General features: G+C 45.4%; 2 protein-coding genes across 8 annotated transcripts in view; one reads left to right on the top strand and one right to left on the bottom strand.

Moving 5' to 3' along the window:
• Positions 1-6458, top strand: part of LOC118284635 (rab GTPase-activating protein 1) — a 60511-nt gene extending 54053 nt beyond the window's left edge. For both annotated transcript variants that reach the window (XM_035607498.2, XM_035607497.2), the window contains 3 exons: positions 433-504; positions 2322-2522; positions 3584-6458. In XM_035607498.2, coding sequence (XP_035463391.1) covers positions 433-504; positions 2322-2522; positions 3584-3706 — 396 coding nt within the window. In that variant the 3' untranslated portion in view covers positions 3707-6458. The remainder of the gene's footprint in view (positions 1-432; positions 505-2321; positions 2523-3583) is intronic.
• Positions 6459-10458: 4000 nt separating this feature from the next.
• Positions 10459-27109, bottom strand: part of LOC118284600 (spermatid perinuclear RNA binding protein) — a 75384-nt gene continuing 58733 nt past the window's right edge. For 3 of the 6 annotated variants that reach the window (XM_047329354.1, XM_047329353.1, XM_047329356.1), the window contains 9 exons: positions 26085-26190; positions 25221-25304; positions 24326-24534; positions 23253-23432; positions 23020-23154; positions 22327-22467; positions 21398-21527; positions 20616-20669; positions 10459-16020 (listed from right to left, as the gene is read on the bottom strand). In XM_047329354.1, coding sequence (XP_047185310.1) covers positions 15926-16020; positions 20616-20669; positions 21398-21527; positions 22327-22467; positions 23020-23154; positions 23253-23432; positions 24326-24534; positions 25221-25304; positions 26085-26190 — 1134 coding nt within the window. In that variant the 3' untranslated portion in view covers positions 10459-15925. Of the gene's footprint in view, positions 16021-17650; positions 18230-20615; positions 20670-21397; positions 21528-22326; positions 22468-23019; positions 23155-23252; positions 23433-24325; positions 24535-25220; positions 25305-26084; positions 26191-27109 lie in introns of those variants that run through there. The other 3 variants (XM_035607433.2, XM_047329355.1, XM_047329357.1) reach the window with 3 other exon arrangements.

The following is a 27109-nucleotide window of genomic DNA, read 5'->3' as shown; positions in this document are numbered from 1 at the left end:
ACATTATGACATTACTAATGGACTTAGAGTTAAGAGGATGAGTCTAGACTAAACAAATACCAGGTAGCGACCAGTGTTGTGTTCAGTCGGGGTAAAAGGTGGGAATCTTTAACACTCTGTTAAAACAAGTAGTTTTAAAATCTTTCTCAGTGGACCGATACACTTAAATATTTGACTCTGAAATCTGTTTTCAATTGTATGGGCATGAATTTAAATTAATTGGCCAATACACAGCCACATGCTAGGTTTTGACCTGCTCTTTGTTTTAGTGAACCAACAGTTCACCAGTGTTGATGTAAAGGCTGCACTGACTGTTGAGATTGTCTCATTGGTTGGTTGTTGCTTCTATTTTTGGGTGAATGGTTGATAGAGTTGAAAACACGTGGGTCAACTCTAATCTCACAATTTTCTCTCTCTCTCGTGTTCCTGTAGATCTGCTCCCAGCTCAGCGAAAGACTGGAGAAACAACAGACAGCCACACGAGGAGAGCTGGAGAAAATCCGGGTGAGTTTCCCACAGACACACACACGCACGCACACGCACACACACACGCGCACACACACACACAACACATAGAATCACTATTGTGTGCCTTCACACACATGCTGTAGATTAACAGCCAGAGCTGTAAGTGGAGCATAATTACAGATCTCTGCTGTTTGCGACATATGTACAAATATAATAAACTGTAAGTGTTAGTCTGTCAGAATTAATGATATAACTACAACTCTAATGATTCTGGATGTCTGCCAGAAACAGTGGCACATTATCACTGGCTATCATTTGTCTTTTGCATTTGCAGCTTTATTATTTATATCCACGCATGTTTTGTATATTACCAACGTGTTTGACTTTAAATGAGATCATGCAGCTCTTCTCTTCTGACCGTGTACAAACCATCGTCATCCTGCTTAAGTCTCCCAACTTTTCACACGAGTTGAGTTGAATGTGTTGCTCTTTTTCCTCTTTCATGGCAGTTGCCAAACACTGACGGGTTATTGTGATTAGCAAGGTGGAATTTAATTGGACGCACGCACGCACGCGCACACACACACACACACACACACACACACGTAAAACTACAGAGCCTGAAATGCACCCTTTTTTTTCTCACCCCCTAAATTTGCAGGTATGTTGAGTTGTATGTTGCCATCTTGTTGTCTTGACCGGCAGTTAAATCAAAGCGTTTGGGGGGGACGAATGAGAAGGTGGGCCAAGGAGCCAGGGCCAAAAATCTGACTTTCAGCACTTGCTCACTTGGCTCAGGGAGAACGGCCTTTTTGGCAGAAACCTCTGTTGGGGCTGCCCAAAGACAGACAACGGCTTTATCACACCAAGGACAAGTCCTGTAAAGGATTTTGTGTGTGTGTGTTTGGTTAATGTTTGTCAGTCTATCATCTTGTCTATGCTTTTGCAATGTGTTACTTACCGGTAATGGTGCAGCAAAGGTAAAAAAAAAAATCTGTCAACAATTGCAGTTATTATTAATATGGGGCAACAGTGATGTGCAGTGGATGATTAACAGTGTATTGTGAGCTACAAAAGTGTCAATTAGAAATGTCTAAATGATGTACTGGAACTTAAGATCAGACACAGGCAACTGTAAAAACATGTATAATTGCTGTTCACCTTTAAACTCAGTCGACAGTTAATTGCAAATGAAATGGAATATTATGATGGAATATTCATATAAAGGGAATATTTCATCCAACTGTTGTTGCTAAGACACACAACCTTGACTGTTAAGTACTGTAGACAGTGTTTTACTTGCATAACATGTATTTTCAGTACAGTTGTGTCTTAGGATTCAGCTTATTGAACAGGACTGATTCATCTTGAACACTTATGAAGTCTGGTCACCATAAGCAAGTGAAGCAAGATCACTCATTTTTATATGGGTTTGGCAAGACAAATGTCTCCTGCAGCAAGATAAGAACTAGGTGAAAATACAGAAGAGTGGGATGGCCAGACTTAAGAAAATGGATTTTGAGAATGAAGGTCAAATAGTGGGAGCAATGTTGAAAGGGTTGGGGTTGAAAGAGTCTTTTGTTTTTCCTCCTAGCTAAAGCTAAATCCTGGTATCTTTCTTTGTGCCTCTACCTGGAGTCTTTCTTTCTTTTTGCCTTTCCTCCTCCATCTCTTCATCTTTTGCTTGTCATGTTTTTAATCTTCTCCAGCTTAAAAGGTGAAGCCTCTGAGTAGCAGATTTCTTCGACAAAATAAGGAGCTTGTAAGGTCAGACCGGTAAAAGGAAGTGATTTATTACCTTGTATTGTTCTCTAACCTTTTCTATTCGGCCCCGCATATATCTCTCCTTTTAGTCCAAAGTGGAAGGCTGTGAGAAGTGCAGCAGCCTCTTCAACAAAGAGGGTCGCGTGCGGGCCGCCGTGAGCACGGCGCCGGCCGGCAGCGCCGAGGAGACTGACGAGGAGAAGGAGGGTCTGAAGAACCAGCTGAGGGAGATGGAGCTGGAACTGGCCCAGACCAAACTGCAGCTGGTGGAGGCTGAGTGCAAAATCCAGGTGCACTAAGAGACACAGTTGTGAATCAAATCAAACTACAAAACATATATATATATATATATATATATATATATATATATATATGAATCCATGGCCACATTGAAAACTTTCTTCAAATTTCCCTGTAGACCTTGTGTGGCTCATGTTCTAGCGTCGTTATATTAGAATAATATAACTTGAATCACACACGCTCTGCTCCCATCACGACTTGTAAGATCCTCCAGCTGCGGCGCGGCGGCTTAGATGTTAATAATCAAACAGACCTTAATTCGCAGTCACACACTCAATACGTCATTAACCGCCTGTTAGAGGACCAGAGACAATTTCACAAAGAGGCTTTAAACACGGGACGAGAGGTCCGACGTGTGAATTGGGAAGCAAGTCCGGTCATTAAGCTGATCAATCAGGGACGGAAATATTCTCAATATCTATCCTGATTTCATGTAACACACCGTAGTGTTGCCACCTGCGTAGCAATTAAAAGGAGAGGTGGGGGGATATCGTTTCTCTTACGACTCAAAGAGCATCACGGTAAAGAGTCAGCGGTCCCACAAATCACACAGGAGAATATAGCGATTAACAAGATATGGTCAAATTGGGACCAGTGTTGTGGAGCTCGATGTTCATTTACTAGCTGAGTGACGACGGCGCTGTGATCAGTGTCTGAGGCATCATTCAGGTCTCAGATCGGGTCTTATTAAAGTAGGGGAGCTTCAGTTGAAATATTTCACACACATGCAATTGCAGTCACTGTCATGTAACGGTCAGTTTGGAAATAATTGGAGGTTTAGTTTGTGGGAAGGAGACTGTGCCAGACTAGACGACTGTGAACTATTTATGATAAAAGGTTTTCGACCGACAGCGACCAGGAGCTCTGTGAGGAGTTTATTGGGAACGATGTCAAAGAAGAAAGGGGATGATTTCTTATGTTTAATGATGTCTGCTGGAGTGGGAACCGGGAATTGGGCTCAAAGCTGCTAGCAAAATAGATAGTTAAATGATTAAAATGTGCACAGAGAGAGAGAGTTGTTCACACGTCTTCTCTTTTCTTCTCTGATCAGGACCTGGAGCACCACTTGGGTCTGGCCCTCAACGAGGTGCAAGCCGCCAAGAAGACCTGGTTCAACCGGACGCTCAGCTCCATCAAAACCGTCACTGGGACCCAGGGCAAGGAGACCACCTAACCTGACCGCCCCACGTCCAGCCAGTTCCAGCCAGACCGTGTCTGGAGCTCAGTGAGACTCCAGGGCCCTGAACGTAACTCACTGGGCCACATCTTTAAACTTTGACTGTTAAAAAACCCAGGACGACCATTACTACAGACTGTGTTACTTATTCGCAACGTGTCCTTGTGTCTCCCCCCGTTCCCACGCCTACTGATCTAATCACCCTCACCCGTCCCTCTCCCCTCTTCGCCCCAAATGACTACAGCCGACCGTGCTGATGAGAAGGGGCTGAGAAAACACAAGAGACAGTACAATGGTACCATCGTCCCCCCGGAGAAACGATGCGCTTCCACCCGTCATGAAAGAAAAAGCGTTAAAAAAGAAAATGAAGGAGAAATGCTTCATTGATTTCTGTCTTTGTACTGCTGATGTTGAAGACTGGCAGAAGGAAGGTAGGACATGTGGACTTTGACTGTCCTAATGGGATAGAGAGGAAAACACAACGTGCTTCCTCCTACTTCTGCATGCTCCCCTTAAAACTACTGGCACAAACCAACCAGTCCCTGTAACACGTTTGTCTTTCGGTACGAGAGCTAATATTCGCCTTTTCAAAACTGAGCTTTTTCTAATTTACGTTGAACAATTCCTTTCTTTTTCTATGTATAGTACACAAATGTGCTTGTATAAAGAGGGTGTTTGCGTGTGCGTGTGTGTGTGTCTAAGTGCACATGTTTTTTTGTTTTGTGTGTGTTTGTGTGTATGTGTTTGAGACCGTTAGAACGTGTTTGAATGCATAAAGAATTGACTGAAATACGTGTGTTATATGCGTTATATGCGTGTAAAAGAGAAATACGGAGTGTGAAAGTCCAAGGGAAAGAAAAAAGCACTAAGGTTGTGAGTGTGTGAATGCATGCAAGGGAAAACATGTCTTTGCCCCGTTTGTCCATAAATGTCCAAATGTGTTTATGAATGATGCTAAAGAGACGTTTTTGCTGACGAAGCCTTGATCTGAAGGACGACAAAGATGATAAAAGTTAAGATGAATGTGTAATTTACAATTTAAAAACAAACAAACAAGCTGTTGTAACTAAAAACAGCAGCATAAATTTCCTTACATCAAATTTCAGACATGCTTTTTGTGTTTTGGTTTTTTTTGGTTTGGATCTTTCAGCACAAAGAAACTTAAAAAGGCTCCAAACCTTGAAAACCTCTGCTGCATGTGTTCGACAGTGTGTGTGTTTGTGTATGTTCCAACATTGTTGAACCCCACAATTGTGCAATGAGCATTGCTTAAGGAAGTGTGAAGGCAGAATGGAAAACAAGACACAATTCCTGCTGTATTTGAACACATCCTGCGATCTTTGACCTTCACTGGCTCGGGTGGTTGAGCAGTGCGGCTGGTTGAGTTGTGTTCACCTCAGTTGGTACAGTTCACTGCGATCTCTCTTCTCACCACCACACACGAGCACCGATCTACAACGTCCACTCTCACACTCAGCACAAACACTCGGTGGCCACTTCATTAGGAACCCCTGCCCGTTCACACAGTCATCCGTACCCCTCCAGATTTGCAGACGTGGTCAAGACGTTATTGTTAAAATATGAGGACGACGTGATCTGAAAGACGGCGGGGCACTTATTAGAGGGGCAGTGGGCGATTCTGAAGCAATACAGGTTTTGAAAAGAATCTGTATTGCTGTATGTATATCTGCGTCACCTGTTGTTGATGGTTGGGTCAGATTGGGCGTGAAACGTTGTAAATCCTGTGTTGATTCAAAGGTGTGGTCTGGTGGTGTCGGGGGAGGAGGTCTGCGTCCCTTAAAGTCACCGGAATACCACCGGCATTGTTCGCGTCGCGCTGAATCTCCTCGCGGCCAGTGTGACAAAAGCACTCGTCATTTCGAGACGGCTCCAGGAACATGACAGAAACTCGTGTTCATTCCGGCCGAGTGCACTCGAGTCTGTCGAGCACATCGGGGGCTGAGGTGGAAACGGAGGAAACTAGAACAAGAAGCAGGAAACGATGGAATACTGTATATCGAACGGTCATGAAGCAAAAAAACAACAACATGTAAAACATTTCAAAACAGCTTGAACAACTTCAGATGGAAACCCCGATGTTGCCCAGTAACAAGTGGCCACTGAGTGTGTAACGTCTCCAGAGGTCAAAGCAGGGGTCAAACTGAAAACCAGGGTGATGGGGAAAATGCGTTTGTGTGCTTGTGAGTGTTTTTTCACGTTTGACTGACGAGGGAGTCGGGGTCAACAGTATACCAATTTTAGTTCGTCACTACTCAAATTAGATTAAAAAAGAGAAAAGAACCGTGACTGTAAAATCACATCTAACTTGAAGGTGGAATCTTGATTGGCTGAAATCTACTGGAGATGTCGGAGGAAAAGTCCAGACGACATCAGAAGAAACAAAGGGCCATATTCCTCTGAAGGCACTGGGTTGTACATAACAAAAAAAAGTTTTTGTTTATGATTTTTCTACTACGTAACTATAACTAATGTTGCCTACTGGTACCTACCTACCTGCTGCCGTCGCTACAGTTTAATCCACGACTACGTTTTGGGGGTTTTTAATGATTATGTTGCTCCGAGCTTCTCCGTCACTCTGCTGTTTGGTTAATTAAAACACCAAAAAAACGTAGCTTTATCATTCAACGGCAACAAAAAACAAAAAATTATCAACGTGTGGAAATTGTAATAGAGTAGGATGCATTGTGTATACTTCATGAATTTCAATATAAAGATATCGACACAGAAACTATCTCTCGCTTCTTTCTTTCTGAAGAAACGCGTCATTTATTAAGCAAAGCATTTTTTAATGTTAAGATTTGTTGTAATTTGTTTTATACTACTTATCCTCTGTTTTATCATCACTTTGGTTATTTGTATTTAGTGTCTTTCACGACAGTTTGGTTTGAAATGTTGAGTTTAGAAATACATATATTCCCTGTTTATAAATAGAAATGTTTCACTAGAATTCTGATAGAATATTTGTGCAGGTTTTTCTTAGAAAGAGAGTAACTTCAAATCAGTGTGAAACAGGCAGAAGGAACATGATGTTCAAACTTTATCTGACTGGTTTTACCAGAGAGAACAAAACAGGCTTTTGCTCCCAGTTGAGTGCAACCACGTGGGATTACAGATTAATATTTAGTCTATAATCCCACGTGGTTTTAATTTGACTCTTTAATTCATTCGAGCAATTCAACACAAACAGTCCATTCTGTTGTGTGTTTACCATCCTTTTGTTGTCAGGTTTTACCTTCTTATCTCTTTGTGTTTCAGGCTAAATGAATATATCACGACGCCTTAATGTCAGAGATGTCATCTTCACGGGTGGAGAAGTAGCTGTTAGACATTCAGCCCGTCCTCTGCTCTCCTTCATCAACACACTCGCTCTGTCACTTTCCACAGAAACTGAAGCTGTGGCTGTTCTGCTTCTAAGGCTTGTACTTTGACACACGGTTTCTTATGACATTGTTGTTGTTTTTTGTTTGCATCCATATCTGTCTCCCTTCAGTTCAAAGCCGTCCACCATGAAAAAGAAAAGGATATATTTATAAAGCAAAATGTAATGCAGCCGAAGAGGAGAAAGAGATAAAGGAGGCCCAGGCTTGTTGTTATAATGAGACTTCTCTGACCCACCCTCTCGGGAACACTTCTCCGGACATCTGAGAGACTTCTGATCATGAATACAAACCCAGTTTCCTCCACCTGCTTATGTCCTGTGAAAAAACCGCCTCCGTCCCACCGACACTTGGATTCCAGCCGTTTCCCTTGAGCTGCACAGAAATCTCTCCCTCGACTCCTGTCCCGCCTCTCGTCCTCGCCCTCGGAGGACGTCGCCTCCTGACATATGGCCGCTGCGTTCTCCGTGTCACCTGTGGGAGCTATTTTCCGCCCCCCGGCCCCCCCCCCCGCGCGGCGTACGAATTGTGAACAGTGTGCTGTTGTCATTGTTGCTCGGATGTCTTCATCATTTGCAGTGTTTATAAGTCAGTGCAGGCCCGTGAAACGATCACCTCACGTGATGGCGACGGCCGTCTCCCGCGGCCCGCTGCAGCTGCAGATCGCAGAGGAGTCGGAGGCCCCCGGTACCTGCGGCGGCCGGAGGTAATGACGCGTCAGCATTGTGCAATATCAGCTTGACACCTTCACACCCTCCCTCCCTCCCTCCCCCTCCTCTTTCTGCCATGCATGACCGAGCTATAAATAAGACCTGCAGGCAGCAACAGAGTGAAATGTAAAGGTGGAATGCTGATGGGACGGACGGGCGTCTTCATCTGCTGCTTGGCTCAGCCATGAGTGATCTCTGAGTCAGGGATGAAACTCTGTGCGCGCGCGTGTGTGTGTGTGTGTGTGTGTGTGTGTGTGTGTGTGTGTGTGTGTGTGTGTGTAGCCTCTCAACAACCTCCCGATCTCACTGACACCTGATGTTTCTGACTGGAGGAGCTCTGACCTCATGTCGCTGTAGCTGACTGCAGCAAGTCATCAAATGGGACAAGGTTTTTTTAATCGCGTACAGTAACAGGTCAAATATACAGTAAGATTTGAAACGTCTGTGTGTCTTTGCCGACTCACACTCTCTGTGCAGATATTGTAATATAAGACGAGACACTTCTTCTCTGGTAGTATTTTTTGATAATGGGGCTGCAAACTATTGATGATTGTGTGACTGTTGACTTATCCATGATTATTACATGGTTTTGGCCTGTTACATGAGAACCAAAATAAATGAGCACACGGAGAAAACCTAAATAAGTGTCATGGGTAGAAAATTGATTTGACATTTTAAGAAAAGAACGAGTGTTACTGCACACAGACAGTTGAGATTTTCTCAGTGGGAATTTCCAATTTCCGACATCCATCATATCTGACGGCAAGCGTAAACAAAAAGAACTGGGATTGTTTGCCATAAGCTGCCTAATAACACTGATTTATGTTTTGCTTTTTTGTCTAGTAGGAAGTCGGAAGCTTGACTTCCCGGGTTATATTGAATGCAGCGTTATCCTACTTCTAGTTTCTGAAATTGTCTGATGTTCAACTTGTTTGAGTTCCTGAACATTAACAATTTAAGAAGCTGCAAGTAAGAATTGCTCTTTGAGCGGACATTTACAAGCTGTGAAACCATACATCCATTTCTATTTGCGGGTGTCACCGGGGGAACAGGTTGGCGTCCTTGTTACATCTATAAACAGGCACTGATGTCCTGCGTCAGGAGGGAGGGAGGCAGTGAGTCCTGTCAAATTAATCTTGAGTTGTGAGTATATCAGAGCTGAAATAAGATATGGGCGTACGAGGAATTTGTCAGCGGTCCGAGGTCATTTATTGCCTCACGGTGTACAGTATACGAATCTGCACCATGTGCAGTCGCCCCCGGTGTCCTGTGTCTTATTGGTTTTCCAGATTAGCGTGTACATAACTCTGAGGTCAGGGGAGGTGACGCGGCTGTGAGAAGAGGCCCGCGGCAAAGGCTTATCATCAAACTGTAATCTGATATTCATGAAAAACCGCTGAGCAGCCATTGTTTATTTCAGATCGTGTGCAAGTTCCTATGATTTCCACCGACAGAACGACTACTCCTGGACTGGAGACGGTTCTTATCATCTTGTTTTCTGACACGTCTGTCTACAGCGTTCCTCATTTTAATCACTTTCTGGGGAAACAAAATTCTACCGTGAGGGGTAAGATCAAAGCATCGATGGACAAAAAAATGATTTCCATAACTGAACTGTCTGCCACACTTGACAGAATCCACTGGGTTTAATTTGTCAGGAGAACTGTCATTGGCTGGAGAGTTTAATCCTTGTTCTGCTTTCTCTCAGCACAGAAAGTGCCTGTTCCCCCCCCCCCACCTTCTCAGTTTTTCTTTTCCTGAAGACACATTTTGCACAAACACATTATCGTTTCGCTCTCCGGGCCGGTCGGCCGGTGGCTGGCGGCTGCATGCGGCGCCGACGGCGTTGACAGCCGGAGATGTCACTGGATACTGGGCCTCATCCGTCAGAAGGTGACTGACGGTTCATATGGCTGAGCGGCCCCTGTGCCGAAAATCTTCACGCTCATAACCGCCCACGTCCTCGACTCTGTGGTGGTCACAGTTCGACACAATGACACCGGTATTATCACCACCGGGTGTCAGAATGTGGCCACAACAATGTGGCACTGCAGTAACGTTTACCCACGTGCACGGAACCAAACCAGGACTGCTCTGGATGACACGTGGGATTCTGAGTGTGAATACGCTCTCAGGATGGTGGCGTAGGTGTTTATTCATTCATCCATCATTTTAAGGGTCGCGGGGGGTCGCCAGCTAACATTGGGCGAGAGGCGGGGTTCACCCTGGACAGGTCGCCAGCCTATCACAGGGCCACATACAGAGACGGACAACTGTTCACTCTCACATACACACCTACGGTCAATTTAGAGTCTCCAATGAACCTAACCCCATTCTGCATGTCTCTGGACTGTGGGAGGAAGCCGGAGAACCCGGAGAGAACCCACGCATACACGGGGAGAACATGCAAACTCAAGACAGAAAGGCCCTGGTTGAACCGGGATTCGAACCCAGAACCTTCTTGCTGTGAGGCGAAGGTGCTAACCACTACACCACCGTGCAGCCCGCGTAGGTGTTTAGTTTAGTTTTATTCACAAACATTCCAGTTCCTCAGATGATTTTTTTTTTTTTAAACCAAACGTTAAATCACACACCGGTCGTTCTCAGAGGTCGTTAAAGAAAAAACGCTCGCATGCAGAGATTCAGCACTTAAATCAGTTTTATTTTTCAATTTCTCAAGCAGAATATGTCAGGAGCCGTGGCGACCAGAGACCACCGCTGCTGCGAATGTTGCTACTAAGTAAAAACCGATCAAATGATCCCCTTGCCCGTCGTCGTCCGGCGGCCTGCCAGACTCCCCCAACCCCCCCGTCACTGTTACATTTCACAATAATTTATAGGCTCAAATAGATTCCGAGGACAGATATCACTTTATAATTTCACAGGCAGCATCGTAAAACAGTTTCTTTTTAATCCCCTTGTTGTAAAATAAATAAATCAAAATAAAATTTACAGGTTAAAGTCACTCATCAAAACTCACTCATAGAGAGTGGATGCGCCCAAAACAACTCTCACACACACACACACACACACACACACACACACACACACACACACACACACACACACACACACACACACACACACACACAGACACAGACACAAGTAGTTCAAAAGATATATAGATGTATATATATGTCATGTATCCATATATATATTTTCTGTATATGTTTCTCTACAAAAAAGTAAGTTTACTCTTTTCTTATGAGTAAATACATTCTACTCTACAATCACTTTAACGACAGCGTACATTCCCGACCAGAACGGTCCAACATCAGGAGGATTATTGGACTTCAACAATCAGATGACCATGATCAGGAAGTATGCAACAGCATGCTCAGTGTGAGTGTGTGTGTGTGTGTGTGTGTGTGTGTGTGTGTTGTATGGGTGTGAAATATCTTCCCATCTCCTCCAGTATATGCGCATGTCAGACAAACACACGCATTCCCACTCACGCACGCACACGCGGAGAAACTGATCTTCTCAGCAGTTCGTCTGGTTAACTTTGCCTCAGCAGTTGAAACGTGATCCGGGATCTATTTCTGCTGCTCTGCAGAGTTCAGGACGACTCGAGGATCTTTGTGCATCTCCTCTCCCGCTGCTTCCAGACAATTTTAGCACAGCTCCCCAGACTTAAAACACCCAGACTTTCTGCGCCAATGCAAGAATGAGCGAGAGACAGTTTTCCGTCGGAGGATGGATGTCTCTCCTCTAACCTGACATTTCATAACTGTCTAGACGGTGAATATCAGACAACACACTGAATGAGCTCTCACTTCTGATGATCAGATTTGTGTGACAAAGGCGTGCGCCGTCTGGATGAATCCCGTCCTCAAGAACAAATCCAACCCCGTTTCCCCCAAAAGCATCTCTGCATCGTCCCGCTGTCCTTTTTGACCTTTGACCTGGCAGGAAGATAAAGAGGCTCGTCCAAAGGTCTGACGTTACCTGGCAACAAAAAAAATCTCCTAACTCCATCTAATGAACACGCCGCAGCATCGAAACGTGCAAAGCCTCTGTATTTGGCGCTAAAGCAGTTTTTTTCTCCAAACAGCAAAGCTCTAGTTTTTCACGTGTAACTGCTGTTTCTCCAGAAAAGCAAACCTAACAGAGAATCCCATTTCGTACAGTGCTGCAGACAGCCCGCTGTGAAAGCACAAAGATAAATGGAGGAGATGGGGTTGTGTGTGTGTGTGTGTGTGTGTGTGTGCATGTGTTGTTCTTTTCCCATACATGGCTCGATTCCTAAAAGTACAAACAAGGCCTAACCACTTGTGTGACTCCCCTTACGTACAGTACAATCAAATGTGTAATATACAAATCACAGAGCACAGAATGTCATGCTTACTCGAGGTGCTCAGCTGCTATCGATGGTGAACGCCGAAATATTTACATCTGCAATTACACGTGTGCTTGTGTGTGTGTGTGTGTGTGTGTCAGGTAGCCCTGAGAAGGATGTGTGGGTGTACGGTTCATGTGTGTGTTTGTGCTTTTAAATTACAGGCGAAGTTGTTGTTGTTGAACGCCCACCGATAGGCAGTGTTTGTAAAACTGTAGATGCAGGGAAGGGGATGTGTGTGTGTGTGTGTGTGTGTGTGTGTGTGTGTGTCTGTGTGTCTGTGTGTGCGTGGGTGCGTGGGTGCGTGCGTGCGTCTCAATAGAGAAAATTCCGGGGGGAAACTGTGGAGCAGCAACAACAACATCCATCAGAAAGCTCAAGTGCAGCACGAACAACCATTACTCTGTAGAAAAGCTGCGCACAGGGACACGACCGTCTGAGTCTGCAGACCAACGTGTCACAGGAATATTTTCTATCCTGAGATATTTCATCGTGCGACAGTACGACTGGTAGTGCCGTCTTCAAACTGTATGGAACACATAGCAGAGGTGTATATATATATATATGTCTAATCCTTAATAGAACAAGAAAAGAACATTTTCTAAATCAAACATCACTGATTTCCTTTTGCATCTCTAAACTTTGTGCATTTATGAAAGAAAAAAAGAAGAACAAACAGCAGATTTAAACTTTGGGACCTCTGCCAAGCCACCCAACAATTCCCCCCAATAAATGAACACCAATCTCTGAGTGTGGACCAGCCTGCACAGTCCCACAAGACAGAGACCGACTGCGACTCCCTGAGCTCTCGCTCTCTGCCACCTCTCCTGTCAGAGCAGTTGTCCAGCCGACAGACCAAGAGGACAGGGTCAGCACTCCGGGTGACTCTCCTGGCGGTGTGTGTGTGTATGTGTGTGTGTGTGTGTGTCTGTTCCGTCTGAGGGGAAATGAAAAGGTTGCTCACTGAGGTATGCGTCTGCCTTATTAATGCGGGCCATCTGGAGACAGAGAGAGAGGACGGGGCGAAGAGAGAACGGGCATGGCAGCGAGAGAGAGAGAGAGAGAGAGAGAGAGAGAGAGAGAGAGAGGAATTCCCTGCTGATAGAGAAGGTCTGTTCTGTTTCCACGCACAGCGAAGCTCCAAGTTATTCACCTGTGCGTGAATTCCACGAGAGGATGCAAAGTCTCGGCGAGGCAGCGCTCGCTCGAGGGTTCTTTTGGGAAACGAGAACAAAAAAAAGAAATGTAGAAGAGCTACGCTGCAAAGCCCTCAAGAAAAACAGACACGTTGCTGCTGCTGCTGCTGCTGCAAGGATCCATAATCAATAATCACGGAGACTCTGTTAGAGGATTTGTTTTTTGTGGTTACTATGAGACAACTGAGGACTGTAATGCTGATGCATGTCAGACGGGGGAAGATGATCTCGGCACCAATTCACTCCTGCAAACTCCAAACCAGATGCATAATTCACATACTGTATGTAAACAGAGATGAGCAAATGAAACGCTGAATCTACCTATTAAGTGGACAGGGCAGCAGATTCATGGAGGAAAACTACGACCACCAGCCATTCAAACCCAAGCGACCTCGTGTGCTTGACCTCATTGCTCCGTGACGGAAGAACATGGCGTCCTGCAGATTATCAAATCTGTCTGAAACGACTGAAAGGACCACATCTGCCTTCCCCCCGTCAGTTCATCTGAGCTGTAATCGATTGATAACTAGGGATGTTTCGGCCCAACTTTGACTTTGATACTTGCTTATGTGGCTATAAATACTTACTGTCAAAGAGAAATGTTTTTATGCTTGAAGAGGAGAGTTTTTCAGGGTCTTTGTGTTGATTTTCTCAGCCTCCATCCATCACAGGCAAACCTCTGAAACACGCATCTTAGGTTTTATCTCCCAGCTCAGATCTACGGAGACTATTTCAGTCGGCAGCCACTGAAATGTGTCCGCCGCCGATAAATGACGCTAAACTTCCTGCGATATATAGACACAGGAGAAGTCAGTTTGGGCAAAGGATAATGGCGACGTACAGGCGGGAGCATATGAATCCAAGTCCAGGTCCCACTGTTGAAACCCTGAGCGAGCTGTATCTGTGATGAGTTCGCCAGCCGTCTGTGCTGCGTAACAAGGCCCACCGGTGTCTCTGCCACCAGCAGCATCGCGTCCACGAGCCGCATTTCAACCAAAAGGAACTGGAACTCTTAGACGGGGAACTGAAAGGTTCTCTGTCAGGCTGTGGTTCCCCCGCCTGTGGACCCGGGCAGATTAAGCTAAATTGGCCTGCTGGACGTCAACGAGGACGTTCAACTTGTGCTGCTCTTGGTCGCGATTTGATGCTTTAAAAAGGGGATTAACACAGGAGTCAAAGATGCAAAAGAGAAGCACCAGTAACACAGCTTGTTCAGTACACTCGAAATGCTCCACACGGATTTTATGAGCTGTTGTGGAGATTGACAGCCGGAAAAAAAAAAACCCGCACTGGAGTGCTCGACTGGAAATGCAGCTATGTAGTGTAGATAGGCCAAAGGAGGGTGGAGGGAAGAGAGTGTGTGTGTGTGTGTGTGTGTGTGTGTGTGAATGTTTGCGGGAGGAAGGAGATGTCAGTGGTGTCCGTGAGCCGTGCTTTCGGTCGCTAAGGCGAGCGGGTTGATGGGCGGGTCTGTTGAGGTCTGTCGAGGAAGGTGGAGGGAGGAGCGCGCACATCAGAGAGTATACACACGTTATACACATACGTACAGTATAAGTAACAACAGTATTCCCTGCCAGTAGTGAGACTATAGAAAATGTGCTTTCTGACAGGATCAGTGTGTGTGTGTGTGTGTGTCTGTGTGTGTGTGTGTGTGAGCACCTCTTTGTCCAGGCCACGTAAACAAACCTCGGGCAGCGGAGAGCGAACTCAGAGAAAGGCTCAGAGAGACATCGAAGACAGGAGGAAAACGTTTGAAGGAAAGAAGGAAGCGTTATCATTCTAACAGCACAGGTTAATAAGAATACCAAAGATAATATTGCATCTCCTAGGACTAGCTTCAATTGCTCAGTGTATTATAAAATTGGAAGAAAGCTATACTGTGATAATAGTTAGATTTCACTTTATAATTCTAAAATAATTTATACCAACAATAGCTATATTTCATAGGGTATTTACATAAGTACATGGTCATATAGTAATATTAATGTCAACACGTCATTATAGAAACACACACCATACATATGTGTATATAGTAACGTTATAGCCACACGTACACACACACGTACAATGAGTATACAATCAAAAATGAACTATTGCCAATGCTGTGTTGGGTAAAACTCCGTCGAAAAACATTCACATCTTCTCAAGTACGTGAGCTCGGAGGGGTCGAGTTCAGATGTATTGCTATAAGAAAGGTCGGCCCAGCCTCGCACAGTCGCAGCCGAACGTTTTTGTTTTTCTCCCTCCGTAAAATCCGAGTATTGCTTATTGTAAAAGTTGCTCTCCTGCGGCGCGGGGACACTGGACGGAGAGGAGAGAGAGAGAGAGGGGCTTCTTCGAGCCTCCCGCTCAGTCAGGTGGAGACGGGTCTGCTTGCGGTTGTCGGGCAGAATTTTTCTTTTTTTTTTGTCATTTCTTTTTTTTTTTTGGTCCCTCCAGCGGACCGATCAAACCAAAAACTGTTCTGGATGCGTGAGTCCGTCAGCCGGGGATCAGAAAGGCGGCCCCGCCGCTCACAGACGGGCCGGGCGCGTGAGCAGCGAGTGAAGGGAGCGTCCGACAGGCTGCGTGCCCTAGAAGTCGGAGAAGAGATCCTGGGGACCCAGATGGATGATGAAGGGAGCGATGGTCCGCGGCTGGTAGAAGGGATTGTCGATGAAAAGACCCCCTGCAGCGAGAGGAAGAGAAGGAAGAGGAAGAGCAGGAGTAATTGATGTATGACTGAATCTAGAAATCAAAGCTTTCTTCTAAAGTTTTCTACACTCGGGCTCAATGGGTGAAATATATATATATACACACACACATATATATATATATATACATATATGTACGAGGATAAGATAACTTAAATTCCACAAAAATCCCTGTTTGAGTGGAAATGTTCTAATAATTACCCGAATGACATTAATAACAGTTAATTGCATCACATTTGCCTATATGGGAATGGCGCCTAGATGAAATTAAATTGGACATTTGGGGTCATGAACTTATTTGCCACACCGACATATCTGATGTTGCCCTCCCTGCTCTCAGTGTTTATGTCAAGATAGGATAAGCTAAGCTAATCGGCTTCTGGCTGGCGTCAAAATATCAACACTATTCCTTTTAATGAACATGAAAATAGAAGTTGTAATAATATTTAATCAGGTATTTGTGCAGTGGTGGTAGGATGCTAAAAACAAATGTGTGAAAATGAGATCAGGCACAGATGAAGCAGTTCTGGGCTTTGGCTAAAAATGAATACAACCTCAAACCAAAATATTAAAGTTAAACAAAATACCACATAATCATAACAGCTGGAAAAAATAGTCTTCAATCATGTAAGATTTTAGACATTAAGATGTTTTGATTTTAACTCCATTGGAGCTCAACCAACCATTGGACAAGACACAGGCTCCTCTCATCCAATGGCTGCGCCTCACAGACGTCGTCAGGGTTTGTCTCTCGCTGGTTGGACGACCAAGACGTGGAGACGGGCCGGTCTTACTCTTAATCTAACATTTGGTAAGTCACCAGAATAAAACTAAACTTTCTCTTTTGTTGAACTTGATTTAGCCATGTTGCCTTTTTTTCTCTCTCTTTAATAATCAATTTATTCATGTATTTTTTTTGGACCTGCAACATTAGGTCATTCTTGTGATGAGTTTTTTTTTTCAATCATTTTAATGGAACATTAGCAAAAACACATGCAAGAACAAATACAGCAATGAAACGTAAATGATGACACAATCACAGAAAACACGTCGACAGTGAGGTTTGAATTAATGTCGCTTCTTTATTGCCTGTTGACTGAAATGTGAAAAGTTATGTGCAGCAGCAAGATAAAACAATAAGTGTCGTCCACTTTTTGTCCTTATTATTTTGGAGCCATTAATTGCCTATTAAATTCAGCTGAAATATCACGCTGCTCTGTAAACCTGCTGATGAAAACAGGCCGCACGCCGCACATAAGCCGCCCACGTGCGCTGCAGCAGGTGATCGCTGTGGGAAACTTGCCAAATATTAATCCACGCGAGGTAATGAGATCGTGCGTCTGAATGCGAGATGCGGGATCTAACAAGAGCTTTTCTAAATTCATCCTTTGTCTCCTTGCCTTTGCCTCTGACTTGTCTGTAAGCGGAAGGTCAAAGGGATGCGACGAGAAGCGCTGAGATTTGAAATCCAATCTGTCTGAAAACATGAGTGTGGAATATTAAAGCCCGAAGTTCGAGCATTAGCTCGGATCAGGGATGTGTGTTTGCCAGTTTCTTAAAGACCCGGCTGCCGAGAGCCTTTTAAATCAGATATACACCAGGCACTTTTGTAGGAGATAAACTTTATTTATTTTTTCAACATTATTTATTTATTTATTCCTATACATCCTTCACACAGCTCACATTATTATTTCCTTTTTTTTTTTTTTACAGAGAACGTGTGTGTTGTGTGTCTGTCATATTGCGAAGGCGATCCTCGTCCGAGCAAAGAATAATCAAAAATAACAAAAGGTGATATATATAGATACTGTATTATAATTTAGACTCAGAGAATGAGGTAACAATTCACAGTACAAATCCTTCAAGTTTATCTTTTAAGAACTTAAACCTGCAGTATTTCTTTTCTTTTTATATTCATAAAAGTTTTTGGAAACAGTATGAAAACACAACAAAAGAAAAGAAAAGAAAGCGCTTTTACAAATCTTCAGCTCAAGTCCTTAATCCTCTCCCCGTCACTGATATTGTAGAAAAAAAAAAACATATAACAAGACAGACTGAGATTCCCTTATAGAAAAAAAAGGTGCGTTTGGTTTGCATGTGTCCTGCGCTAAAAGAAGTGGTACTGGGGGAAGGGGTAGGCGGGGACTTTCATGACAGGCAACAGAAGCATTCTCTTGGGCAAACCTAAAGAGGGGGAGACACGAGAAGAGCACAGCTCTGCATGAGTCCAGGGCAACAGGTGACCGGGCGTGTGTGCGCTCACTACACTACACTACACACAGTGTGCGACACAAGCAGGGCCCCCACAGTCGGGGGGGGGGGGGGTTAGAGTGGGAGGGCAGGAAGGTGTGTGCACTCGCAGCCACAGCACTTCTCGGCGGTTAGAGGAACCGAGAAGGGGAAAGAGACGACCAGAGTTTAAGAGGAAGAAGACAAATTTATTACAACTTGGCTCCAATTTTAGGCTTTTTCCATTGGTTATGATTAAGTCTGGAGAGCTGGTGACGCAGTGACAATCGCTACAGCAGAGTCCAGAAGCTGTGTGGACACACAGCACCTGCCAGGGGAGCAGGTCATAATCGCAATGCTTGACTTTTTCTTTCAGATCAATTTGGCAAATCTGGGGTTTCGATTTTTTTTAAGCCATGTCGCCAAAGTCCCAGGTCTCGGACACTTTCCCGCGCAGCACAATGCTCATATGACCACGGAGAAGGAAAACCTTGAAATATTTGAACCCAAGATGAAATAATGTAAGCACGGAGTCCCAAAGATAAAGGAGTTGTTGCCAAAATGTTAGTGTCCACTTTTTCTTTTTTACCTCACTTCTGGTTGTAAGCGTGACTGACCCTAAGGCCCTGACACACTTACTGATTGTTCTGAAAACTCAGTGAATGTAGATTCTAGCCAATTCCAAGTCTCACTTCTATTCTGCTCCTCATATGCAGCTTTACATTAAGAGTTAACAGGATGCAAAGTAAAAAAAAGAAGAAGATTTCCACCTTAAATCAGGTATATGTGATATTTTGTAGTCGTTGTGTTCCGCCTCAATTGTTTCTGTGACATTTTGAAGAATAAACCAACAACGCAGGAACCAGGAGGTTTCAATCCAGGTCAGAACTTTAACTCTGAGTTTATCTCAAGCTTCCATGTCTCTCATGTTTTCTTTTGGATGACAGGAATAGAACTCGACATCCTGCCTTATTGTGGGAGGTCACAGCTCAGGCTAAAGTTCAGGGGTCGGACGGGATCAGGATGGTCAGATCTATTGCTTCATCCACCCACAGATACAGGAAGTGAAATTGCCTGTTTATCTCATTCATTGGCCAGTCATGAAGCAGTCGTGACCATTAACACAATTTAGATTAAAAGTTGTTTTTGCCAGTGATGTACGCAGCACCCACCACCGAGCTCCGAGCACTTCAGTAAGTGTGGCATTCAAAAGAACACGGGGAAAGTGTGTGTGGATGCCATTGACTGAAACGAAACACCCCCCTAAAGACGAACGCAGAGAGTTCCAGCTCACACACCGATTGAGGCGCGCCTCATATTCGGAACCGCGGGGGGTTCTCAAGGGGGGGGGGCACTAAACGCCTCGCGCCGGTTTCACCCAGCACATTAGAGCCATTCAAGCTCCCGAGCAGCCGAGGCGGACAGAGGGGGCCTCCCAGCGCCAGTGTGTACACACACCGCACAAGGCCCGGTCTGTTGAGGTCAATATGACTGTGTTCGGTGCAGAGATGTATGCAGTGAATTTTGCACCAATAGCCACGCTGTTAAAGGTCAAGGACTAGTATAGCCTTTTAGAGTCGTTAACGTGTGTGTGTGTGTGTGTGTGTGTGTGTGTGTGCGTGTGTGTGAGAGAGAGAGAGAAAGAGCCCAGTGAGCTCTCTCAGCAGTGAGGACATGGAAACCCCTTTAGCAGCAGTAACACGACAGGGGCAGAGCAAAGTGCCGGAGCAGCGCCGACCAGCCGGTCTTAAATAACAGCGTGGCGCAAAGTGAGGAACTCGCACTATGACGAGCCTTCTGATAATCTGAAGAGGACTCATGATGACGGCAGCACGGGGCTGTGTGTGTGTGTGTCTGGGTCAATCTAAACCCAGAAGATACAGAAAATGAAGAGTGTGTTTGCAGGTCTGCGTGTGTGATTGTAATCATGATCAGTTTTTGGCAGCTCTCAGCTGAGTGACTAACAGTGGTGGACCGACCATCAACAGATGAGGGGTGAGAGAGGCAACAAGCAGATTAAGAAACAACTGGTGAGCAGACATTCAGCCTCAAGCGACTCAGAGTGCCAACGGTTTAGAGCTTTGTTTAATTATGAATGAAATTCAGTGCCAAAACACTAGAACTACGATTTAGAAAGGGCAATAAAGTCATCTTGAGAAAAGGTTGCAGCAATGGAAAGCGGTGGAAACGGTCGGAGGGGTTATTTAGTTTATTGTGGTTAGCAGTTCTGGCAGGTTAAGGGGGAACTGTGCGGTTAGGAGAGGGGGGAGGAGCTGGGAGACGGTGGGAGGACGGCGAAAGGATAAGGAGTGGACAGGAGAACAAAACAAGGAGAACGTACCGTATGCAGGAGCAGCTGCCGCAGCGGGGCTGTAGCCATATGGCGTCCCGAAGCCTGTCGGGGAGGAGAGGTTACAGGCTCCAATTTAGTTGTGCACTCGTTTAATTCCAGGCAGCACCTTTCAACATCAAGTTTAAATGAGTGATTCCAGCAGATGGCCAAAAAGAAATGACCAGAGTGGAAGCCACACTCCCTCATAACGAGATCAACAGGACTCTGAGTCACACTCCGGGGTCATGTATCAGCCACGGACTGCAGATAAATCTCAAAATGAAGGGGCGAGAATTTTCCCAGATAATCAGTGGCGAGTTTTGCTGCATGACTCTCTGATAATCCTGTTTATCACCGAGTCGCACACTAACTGTCCTCGGCGCTGAAGGCTACTGCGGCAGCCGGTGATATTCCCTGACACACAGGACTGCGGGGAAATACGACGCGTATTTTCAACAGAAAACTGGGCAAACGTCCTGAAGCGGGAGGAAACGTCAGAGCTGGGAAGCTCGCAGGTTCCGAAAAAATGCCAACTCTGCACAATCCACCATGTCAAAGACTAAAAAAAACCACCAGAATAAAGTGAAATACAGAACAGAAAAGAATCTCCTGTGAAGCCTGGTGCGATATGCATTATGGCACAAAACAACAAATTACAGTAATTATCAGCTGTCTTTTGTGTCTGTCCTCTTCTGTGTACTTGCTCACATCTTATGCATTTGTGTTATTTCACAGGTCCACAGACCAAAATGACCCCAACCCACTCAAACCCACTCTCCTCCTCTTCCTACCTGGCGTGACGTATCCTGGTGCAGCCGCGCTGACGAAGGCTCCTCTGGCGAGGGCTGCTCTCCCTCTTCCTCTGGCTACCTGAGCTGCTACTGCCGAGGCCGCCGCCGCCGCCGCCAGGGCTCCTTTAGTCTGAACACAGACACGTGTATATTTATTTATGTATATGTATATATATGCAAAGGTACTTTCAGACGTGCACTTAAGTCGGGACATTTTCATGACATTCTCCAGTACGTGAGAACGCAAATGTCAGCGATTGTTTTTTTCCGAACATTATCAGGAACTTTTCCCGTCCGCACCCTTGGAACGTTTTTTGGAAAATTGAGAGAATACAGGAAGAGGAAAATAAGAAATGTATAAAGGATTATAATACAATAGATTTTTTTTTTTTACAGCGAGCCCGTGGGAGTGTTGATGATGATGATTTGGAAATGTTCCTGTTGGTTTGAACCGGACATCTTCCAGAGTTCACGTCTGAAAACTATGTGTCTGCATAAATATGGTGCACATAAATTCACACACACACACACACACACACACACACACTTATTCTAGACAAGGTTCTAATGCATTATGGGCCTCATTGTTCACCCTCGTGTTAGCACAAAGGCTCGGCAGTGAAATAAGTGGTGATCTGATTACTGTCGAGTACTGATCTGATTAGACACCCGGTGTTATTGATCACTGTTGGCCGAACAAATTGGACCGATCGTCCCACGGCTCAGCGGTGATACTGGTGAGGAAAGAGATGTATTTTTTAAACTACACTGACAGTTTGGTTCTGGAAATAAATGAATTAATAAATAAATAAAAGGGGCTGGTTTGTTGTTTCTCCGTGTAAAACGCACATTCAGACTGAAGCCGTGCGCTGTGTGCTGGGTATGAACTGTCTGTGTGTGTGTGTGTGTGTGTGTGTGTGTCTCCTTACCTGAGGCAATATCTTCTTCTTCTTGTTCGCAGCTGCATTGGGACCAGAGAAGAGTTTCTCCAGAGCCGCCAGAGCTGCGCTGGCCTTTGCTACTTTTTTGTTGGGGCCTGCCCCGCGAAACTTCTGCCCATCAACCTCCACCTGACATCCAAGCGGGGGCACACACACACACACACACACACACACACACACACACACAAATACACAGAAAAGGTGAAGGAACAATCGTTATTCCGCAGTCGTTTTTCTATCGTAATTGTTGTCGTTTTCGACTTCGCACTGCAGCTCTGTCACGACAAGCGACCGCACAGTGATGTTGCCCAGAGAGCGCGTGTGTTTCTCCGTCATCAGCGACTCAGCCAGAGAGTCTTGTTTAGCGATGCCCTTCTGTCAAGCCAGGCCTGCTGATCAATCAGCGGAGCGATGGAGCAGCCAGGCGCGTCGGAAAACAGCGCAACAGGCCTGCTCCAGGAGCCGAGTTGACTGATTGACTCTACTGGTTATCAGCCTTCTTCTCTCTGTCTGTGTGTGGCTTTGCCTCCGTGTGCGTCTCCTCCCGGCTAAAGTGCACGTGGATGTGTACTAGTGAAATGTGAACATTTTTATATCTTTGTGGTTAGATGTCAGCGCTTGAGAACATGCTTTAAAATCGGTCACCAAGCGTCAGTTTGTGTGTGCGTGTGAAGCTCTCACCTCCATAATAAAACGTTTGTCATGGCTGCCTCCACTTTCAGAGATGAGCTCATATTTGAGGCCTCGTCTCTTCTCGTTCAGCTCCATGACGGGATTCTTCCCACTCGCTGTCAGTATGGGACCCTGAGTTCGCACCTGGGGAGACGGAGAGGTTTGTGAACGGAGAGATTTGGTGGCTGCTACATTTCAATCACGTGAAAAGCCTGTGCCAGACTTAGACTCGCATGCATTACTTTATCATCACGTGTCCTACTCCCCACCTCCAGCGTGTTGGAACTGTCCGTGGAGTGCGTTGGGTTATTGCTCGTGTGTGAGGACGTCTCGCTCTTCCCCTCCCCGTCCGACTTCTCGTCTGAACTCATGGGGTCCAGGTCTGAGTCGAAACCCGTCGGGTAGCCCATCGCCTGGAGAACCTGAAAGGGGAAGGCGACGAGGATGAAGTAAGAAGGGAGGAGGCAACGACATGGCGGGAGAGAAACGGCAGCTAAACAGCTAAAGTGAAAATAAAGAATTCTAAAAAGCAGATAAACATTTCAAAACCAATAGCATTAAAAAAAAAATGTACAATGATCTATAACTACGATGTATTTGATGAGAAAGGATGGCGTAGCTAGTTGCACTATCTAGTTGAATTAATGAATACACAACACCAGTGCTGCAGCTCACTGCATGTGCTGACACAACTGCGCCACAGAGACGCAAAGGGATTCAGAACAATGTGCAGGAAGAGGAGGAAAAAGGAGAAGGGCACGTTTTTGACCCAAATAGGCGATTGTGTTACAGCTACTGAACCAGCCACTAAAGGGGGAGAGTGGCTGGGCTGGAGAGAACGTGAGGAAGAGAGAGATCAAAAGGTGAGGACATAAGAAAAAAGGAAGTGAGCGAGGAGGAGAATGGAAATGGGGGGGAGGTGGGGAGAAGGAGCCTTTTATGGGAATGGAGCGGATGGCAGGATTATCCCAGCTCCGTGCTCTGCAGAGCCTCTTTGTTCACAACCACTTTGGGATTACATGGATTTGCCCACCTCCATTCTTCCTCACACACACACACACACACACACACACACACACACACACACACACACACACACACACACACACACACACGCACACCAATCGTCATATACAGACAAAAATCATCATTCTTAGATACACTCGGGTCTGACTGCAGCTGAAGCTTAGAAAGTCCTTCAGGTAGCCAAAAGAGGAACATCTCTCTTTTGTATGTACTTCCAGAAAATCATAGAGGATCAAATTCAGATACTAGAGGAACTAATTACACATTATTCTCTCTCCTCCGCTCTCACCTTGACAGCGACGTGGAGCTTGGCGGTCTTCTTGGAGGAGCCGGAGGCCTCGTAAACGGACCCATCCAGATCCACGGACATGGTGAAGACCGGCGCGTGAACCGGGCCGGACTGGGACAGCAGGCGATACTGCAGCCCCGGTCGGATCTGGTTCAGCCGCATCAGGGCGTTCATTGGCTGGTTGGAGTCGATGGCTTTACTGTCCAAGACTAATGCAGAAAATGGAGGTTGCAGTAAAAAAAAAGCAGAGCAGAGCAGAACAGGGTAGAATCAATTAGGGTTTATAGGGTGTGTATCAGTTATCCAGCTGCGGTTAGACAAACTGGGCCATTTCAGAGGTACTGTAGCTAATAATAAATCACATTCAGGTCTCCAGGACTCTGGCTGGTTGTTTTCATGATAAATAAAGACGACACTCTTTTTTTTCTTTGTCTTTCAATCATGTTACTCCTGTTTGTCAATATCTAAAAATGCCTCTCTGCCTCCATTAGGCGTTGTTCATCTTCTCCTTGTACGAAGAAAACGCCGGAGATGATTGGGTGGCCCACTAAAACGCTAGCAATCAATATTATTGATCTGCCTCCGAGGGACTGAGGGAGGGTTGGAAAGCAGCGAGGCAGACGGAGAAAAAAGACAAAAACAGAGAAGCGAAGCACGTCTGTGGACAACTAATACGTCTCTGTGTGGTGCCACTTAGTGCTAAAATAAAGGCAATCCAATCCTGAATGAAACTTGTATAAGATGGCATGCATTCTTACCCCCTCTCTCTTAAATCAATCATTCCCTTCTCTTTAGAACAGATTGAGTCCAATTAGCAATGAATGAAAAGTGCAACCCCCCCCCCCCCAAAAACAATCAGGTGATCACACTCATTTGTGTCCCTTCTTTCTTGTACCTTTCCTCAGATTCCTCTTCATCTTCTTAATGAGGTCTTTGTCGTCCATAAACCCGTCCTCATATGGCCTCTTCAGACCTAAACCTAAGAGAGAGAGGGAGAGGGACACACAGACAGACACAGAGTCACTCATGACACGGTAACTACAAGAGAGGTTTGTGTGAAGGTAGGCAAAGGGGGAGGGGGGGGGGCCCATGGGGGATACATGGGCACCAGCACCAAAATGCACAGATAGACACATCAGCTCCTTCCCTACATGCAACCTAATCTGCAAATGCTTTGGCAGTTTTCCATGTCAGCTTCATGCCGCACCAGGAGTGAGATGTTGTTCTTTTTCAGTGAAAGTCACTTTGGAAATTTGCCAACTCAAGAGTCTTTCTCACCAAAGCAAAATCATTCCCGCATTCAAAAATGCACAAGTTCAAATGATTCCACCGAGGCCACTGTGTGAAAAAAGGGTCACAAAGACATCATGGAGGAAAAAGCAGCCAAATATCAAACAACATCTGTCATCTATTTTATTTTTCATAGATGTCAGTTTATTGATGGGGCTGTCAGTGGCAGCGGGTAGAAAACCACCTAATTTGTCCATAAAGGTCACGTCATGTGTCTTTTCGACAAGCCCTCATCCGACCCTGATACACTTATTGAACCCAGGTATGTTCCATCTCCAGTCCACGTGAGAGAGGATCAGAGAGAGCAAATTGCAAGGCTTTCACGACGAAAAAGCCTGAAGAGACATATAATCAGGCGCATGCGGACGCGGACGTGGTTGGATGAAAGGGACGAGAGACAGAGATTTGTGCGGGTTAAAGAAAAGGAGATGAGGGCTAAGCAGACAGGCAGGTGAACAGTGATACACACCTTCTTTATCAGACCAGGGGTATTTCTGTGATGGTTTATTTGAGGGGAGAGGCTCCATCTCCAACACCTTGTACATCTGTCCGAACGCCATGAGTCTGAGAGCATGCTGTTGAACGAAACACAAAAAAAAGCAAAATTGAGACAGAACAATTTAGGAAGTCATTTAGGATTTCCATTCTTCCGTTAGGTTCGGGGACTCACAAGAAAAAAAGTGGATGCAACATTTACCAGAATGCAACTTGATGATGATTATTACGCAAATGTTGCAAGGCCTTGTCCTCACAGAGAAGCACATGGGAGAACTTGTACATGCGTTGGTCAAAGAGCACGACATGTTGTTCTACATATTCGAGTTATTTTGCAAATTGGACTCAAAAGATATTTAAAGAGTCCTTGCTCCTCAAATGTTTTCCCATGTAAAATATCAATAACAGAAAATCAGCAGGTACACTGACCAGAACGTCCCCGGTGTTCATTAATCATTCCCACTCTCCTGTACACATGCTCAATCTGCACAGCCAATCAGGAAGATAACCAGAATCGCAGCGGCTCTGCTAATATAAATCCATTAGGGAGCTGGAGTGCCTCAGACATTCATGAGGCTCGGTGTAGCTCATTGACAGAACAGCTCCCTCTCTCCTATCTGCGCTCGTATCGGCAACAATTATCCCCATTGACATTCCAGCGCCGTTCGGGGCTGCCTTCAAAGGAAATGGACGGCGAGGATTCACTAAGCCACGCGGCTCAGCGGCTGCCCCGCTCAGTCAAGCGTGTGTGTGTGTGTGTGTGTGTGTGTGTGTGTGTGTGTGTGAAGAAGGTCACGCACACACAAAGGTGCGCGCACACAAATGCCGTCCTCAGGTTGTCAGAGATGGATTCACGGCTCGCATTGGCAGAAGTTTCCCACACCAATCATTAACATGCAGCACCACACAGTCTTTTTCGGCAGGCACGCACACACGTGTGTGTGTGTATGTGTGTTTGCGTGCATGCAGATAGTGTCTTTTGGGTAGCCATGGTCTCTT

The sequence above is a fragment of the Scophthalmus maximus genome, chromosome 20, assembly GCF_022379125.1.
Source record: "Scophthalmus maximus strain ysfricsl-2021 chromosome 20, ASM2237912v1, whole genome shotgun sequence".
In the NCBI taxonomy this organism is placed as follows: Eukaryota; Metazoa; Chordata; class Actinopteri; order Pleuronectiformes; family Scophthalmidae; genus Scophthalmus; species Scophthalmus maximus.
Note: the sequence above shows the minus strand (reverse complement) of the source record. Positions and strands in the feature narration are given on the sequence as shown.